At 41.8% G+C, this 5,202-nt stretch overlaps 1 protein-coding gene across 1 annotated transcript; it reads right to left on the reverse strand.

Annotated features, from left to right (window-relative positions):
- Positions 1 to 291: 291 nt before the first annotated feature.
- Positions 292 to 1,826, reverse strand: LOC109809493 (GATA transcription factor 9). Its single transcript, XM_083074747.1, has 2 exons — positions 1,373 to 1,826; positions 292 to 1,256 (listed from the first exon to the last, which is right to left on the reverse strand). Exons 1-2 carry the CDS (start codon positions 1,694 to 1,696, stop codon positions 534 to 536), a joined length of 1,047 nt encoding a protein of 348 aa, XP_082930873.1. The 5' UTR covers positions 1,697 to 1,826; the 3' UTR covers positions 292 to 533.
- Positions 1,827 to 5,202: the final 3,376 nt, after the last annotated feature.

Below are 5,202 nucleotides of genomic sequence, written 5' to 3' on the forward strand. Positions count from 1 at the left end.
ATTTTTTTCCCTTTTACACGCGTATAAGCAGAATTTTTTAATCATATTTTTTATAAATTTATATGCACAACAATAAATAAATAAATAAAATCTTTACACCGGTATTTTATTACTATTATATTATTGAAATTTACTGTAATAATTGAATAAAAATAGTTTTACGTTGACCACAGCAGTAAATTCTTTTTTCCCGCTGTTCAGCAAATCATATTTTGGTTCTTCATGAACTTTTATTTTATTTCCAATAAAACTAAGATTTTGAGTCTAAATTTTCCAAATTGGGCAAAAAAAGAAAAAGAAAAAACAAGCAAGAGTAGATTCTAGAAGCGAATGAAGCTCGCCCTTCCTCTCCCCATGATTCTATTTTTGTGGCATAAAGGAAAAAGAGAAAATAAGAAAAAGCTAAGAATTGAAATTTATAAGACAAAATTTTGGAGATAAAAGGAAAAAGGAGTGGTGAAGGTGACGATATAGTTTAAACTTTAAAGTTGGAGGTGCAGCCTAAATAATAAAAAAAAAAAAGAGTAGGTAGGCTAAATAACGTGTCTAAAATCGGGGCCACAGTGGTGATGGTGGTGACGATGATGATGGATCAAGAAGTCATCACCACCGTTGGATACGCCGAAAATTGAACTCTGACTCAACAACTGCTGATGCTGCTGTCGCTGCATCTCCTTCTGCCGCCTAAGCTCCAAAACCTTACGATGCGAATTCGAATGCTTCGTCGACACGAACGTCGGGCTCGCCGCCGGCCGGTACTCCGGCACCAACCGCCCGGACTTGAACCTCACGCCGCACGCATTGCACAGCGTCTTCGGTCCCATCGGTCCCGTCCGCCATTGCGGCGTCTTCTCCGCGCCGCAGTGCAGGCATTTCCGTCCCGAACACTCTGCATTCGCTCCCTCTCTCTTCTTCGCCGCCGCCGCTGCCGCCTTCTCCTGCTCCGGCACCACCAGGTGGAGCAGGCGCGTCGACCAGTCCCCCGGCGCCGCGCGTGACCGCTTGCTTCGAGCCTTCCCCGGGAGCGGCGTCTCCGAGTGGAGAAACGGCGCGTTCCGACCGGCGTCGTCGGACGCGAACGGCGGAAGCGTGTCGGTCGAGGAGGACGACTCCGGCGTCTGCGGTTTCGCGCCAATGGCGGTGGAGCCGGCGGCGGCAGCGCCGGAGAGTAGCTGCAGCGTCTTCAGCTCCTCCTCGGCGGAGAACGAGTCTTCGACGAAGTTCGAGAGCCATTCCAGTTCCGCCATGTCGTCGTACTGTTACAAAATAACGCGCCGAGAAAACTCAATTTCAACATTAACTAACGAATTCAACTTAACTCATTCGAATTATTGCAGTAAGTGTGTAATAAATACGGAGAAATGAGGATTACCGGAACGCAGAGCTCTCCGGAGAATTGAGGATCGCCGGTGAATCCGCGAGGGACAATGGCGGCGGTGAAGCGGTTGTCGCTGCCGGAAACTGAGGAGTTGCAGCTGTCGACGGCGGTGACGGTGGAGGAGTCGGTGGAGTTGGCGGCGACATTGTCGAAGAAACCGTCGGACATAATGGCGTCGGCGTGGGAGAAGTCGAGGAGGTCGTCAATGGCGAAAGGCTCCCCAGGCTTCTGGTCGGCGTGGCGCTTCTCCGGAGGCGAGAATTGGTCGAGTCCTCCGGCGCCAAAATAGCCTCCGACGAAGTATTCCGGCGCTTCCATATAGCGTAGGAAGTTAGAGAGAGAAAGAGAAGGTGGTGTTGTGTGTTAGAGAGAGGAAGCCGAGCGCACCGTTTTGATTGAAGGATTGCTGTGTCTGAGACTCTGAGAGCTGTGGGAGTGATGGGTGGGGTTTTGAGGAGTAAAGGAGTGGCACTACTGAAATTTCTCACTCATTCGAGCATCTTTTTTCATGCACGTATATTTTATTTTTTATTAATAATTTAATATTCAAAATAATACGCTACGTGACTTGCAACTTCTGTAAAGTTAATTAACACACTTTCATTTTCTTCCCCTTTATTTTTCAGATTTTCTTTTCTGTTTCCCTCTCTTTTGCTTTCTAGCAATGGTTTAATATTCTTTCAAACAACCCCAAATTATTGTTTCCCTTGCTTCTTCCTTTCGACTGAAGTGAAGTTGTTGCCATGTGTGCCCTTATCGATCTCTAACTAGGAACACAACCATAATAATGAGTTACTAGTCTTCTTTTGTGTTCATTAAAGGATAACCATATCACCAACCTCACATAATATAGGTAGTAATTAAAGTGCAATTGCATGCAAAATAGTAAAGCCTAGGAGATACTAAAATGTATGTTGCTTGCTATGCTGATTTCTCTGTTATTTTTAAAAAATATATATTGTAAACATTTTTTTTTAATTTTTGAAGACAAAATTATTAGTTACTACTATTTGTCTTGTCTTTAATTGATTGGTTGATATACGAAATTGTCAAGTTGTGGTTAGAAGAAAATTTGATGCTGAGGAAATTAATAACATCACACACACTGACTTGGTAGTGATTACTTTGGATTGGTATGTTAAGAATGTTAAAAGTTTTGTATGTAAAGTAAATTAAAATTTTGAGAGGAAAAAGAAGGGATTAGTTGATGCAATGAATAATGATCATGTGGTGTTGAAGAGGAATCAAGTGTTAAACACAGCAGCACAATGGTGGGCTGTCACTTGGAAAGAAAACAGCTATGGCCACAGACACCCACTGCTCACTTTCCTCAACATGTCAGTTCGACACACTAAAGTAGTAGTAATGTAAAACCACTCCCCCAGAGACCTCAATTATTTATGCATTTACATCGTAAATTATTGGATAATTAATGCCTTAATTAACAATCATTAAGAGGGGTAGTAGTAGAAGAAAAATTCAACCCCTCAAAGAATCCACCTCTTGCAGATTTTGTCGCTGTGACTCCTCCAATAGTGTCCAAGTTTACACCCCGATTCCTCTGCTGCTAATAATATTATTACTTAGGGACCTGTGCAAAATTTTAATTTATTTCCCTCATTCTGATTTATCACATTACTTTAGCTCAATTAATTGTACTTTCTACCCCTCATGTCCTCTTATTATATTCCCCTTCTCACGTTTCAGCACGACGCTTACAGCTCAACTTAATCCATGATCTCATCCACGTGGCTTGTTACCATCATTTTTACTTTAATCTCGTTCTATCATTACTTTTTTCTTTCCTTTTAACTGCAATGCAACCTTTGTTAGGTTTGCTGTTAGCAACATACCCATTATACTATTAATCGCCGAGGATAACCAAGTCTAGGATCTTTTCTTAGCTGGTTTTTTTTTATTAATTTGAGGAATCTTGTGTGTAGAATTGATAACGGCTAGACTTATCTGCATGATTAATCTTAAGAAGTGTAATTAACACCTCGTGAAAAAATGTTTAATTAAAATGGGCAGTTAATTAGATTAGCCTTCATGTGAAGCTTAATTAGTCTAGGCAAGGGAAAATGAATAATATTTTGTTTTGGGTCCTTGGAAGATGTATATCTGGACCGAGAACCGACTTCTCCGAATTCAAAAAACATTTTGATGTAAAATCATGTGGCTGTTGGTGATTGAGTGAGCATTTTACTTTATTATTCGCATTTTATATATAGATTGAGATAAAAACAAGGATTGGGTCAGATGCATGCGACTCTGATCCCCATGTTAATGAACCCTCGGTAACTCATGGATAAGGTTTGCTTACACAATTATTACCGTCACACCTTTTTCAAATTTATAATAATAGCAACATTTTCAGCTGCTATTTAGGGCTCACATGTTGCATATTCAAAGTGGTATTAGAAAAGTTGGGGCAAAAAATTTGAGTTGTATTGGGAGTGGTTTCTCTTTAGTGGTGTGGTTTTGAATTAGAAAAATAGAGAGGTATGCAGGGAGCACGCGAGAAAGGAAGAAAAGATGTGTGTGTGTGTGTGTCAGCGATCATGTGATTGTGAGTTCCAGTTTATGAGGCTTCTCAATTAAGCTTGGGTTGGTTCCAAGAGGATACTCTAATTTTAGGGTTTTTAATTTCTATTTTTAGACTCATTTTCCTTCCATGCTTCCTCCCACACGTGCGTAACGTGCTACCACGTGCACCGCACACAATTAATTCTATATACACACACCTTCAAATAGTTTATGAAATCAAACTCTATTCAGTTTCAGATGGTTGAGTGGCTCATATGCAATGCAGTAAGGATAATGGGCCATCTTTTGTTTGGTACTGGGCTTCTATTTTAGCCCACTATTTCCTAAGCTTTCGGGCTTTTGCAATCCAAAGCAGTTTTGACCAAAACATTTGTGCTAAGAAAACACTGCAATGATTACCCAAAAACAAGATGAAAAAAAAAAAAAAGAACATGGTGCAATGGGGTCTAAGCGTGCTTGCTCAAGACTAGGGATGGTAAATAAACTCGTACCCGTGGGTAATACCCGAACCCGTCCCGACTTTGACGGGGAATACCCGCTTTGACCGGGTACGGGTACGGGTACGGGTAAAACCCGATAAATTAAATCGGGTACGGGTACGGGTACGGGTATATACTTACCCGCCCCGTCCCCGTCCCTGTCCCCGTCCCCATCCCCGTCCCTGGTTAAATACCCGTCCCCGGTTTAATTATTTAAAAAAAATTAAAATTTTAAAAATAATGTCTCTAGTCTAAAGTGACTCACTCCAGCAACACGATTATAGCAAGTTTAGCAACACGAATCACACGATTACACTCCAGCCTCCACGAGTTAGGGTTTCACACTGCGCACTCCAGCCTCCGACGGACGAGCCACTCCAGCCTCCGACGGACCAGCCACTCCAGCCTACATTTTCTCCCTCCGAGCGGCTCCCTCACCACACTGGTACGTCTCTCTCTCGCTCAATCTCTCTAGGATCTCCTTTCGCACAAGCACTCCGTAGTTGGTATCTTGAGCCTTCCGACTCAAGTATATAATCTGATTATCTGGGTTTCTCTCTGTTTAAATAGGGGAACTGGAAAGAAGTGTACTTTTGTTTCCCTCTCTTTCTTCAGTTTGTCTTGCCCTTTCATGTGAACTGTTAAGTGATATAACCTGTTTCACAATTTCTCACTTGAACAGTGAGAAGGATATGGTTCCAGTTTGGTTTGGTTAAAATGAAATATCAAATTCGAACTAAACTGACCTTTGTAGTTTGGTTTGGATTGGTTATCTCGGTGTTTTGAATTTTTAAATAT

Source organism: Cajanus cajan, chromosome 5 (genome assembly GCF_000230855.2).
Source record: "Cajanus cajan strain Asha chromosome 5, NIPB_CcT2T_4, whole genome shotgun sequence".
Lineage (NCBI taxonomy): Eukaryota > Viridiplantae > Streptophyta > Magnoliopsida > Fabales > Fabaceae > Cajanus > Cajanus cajan.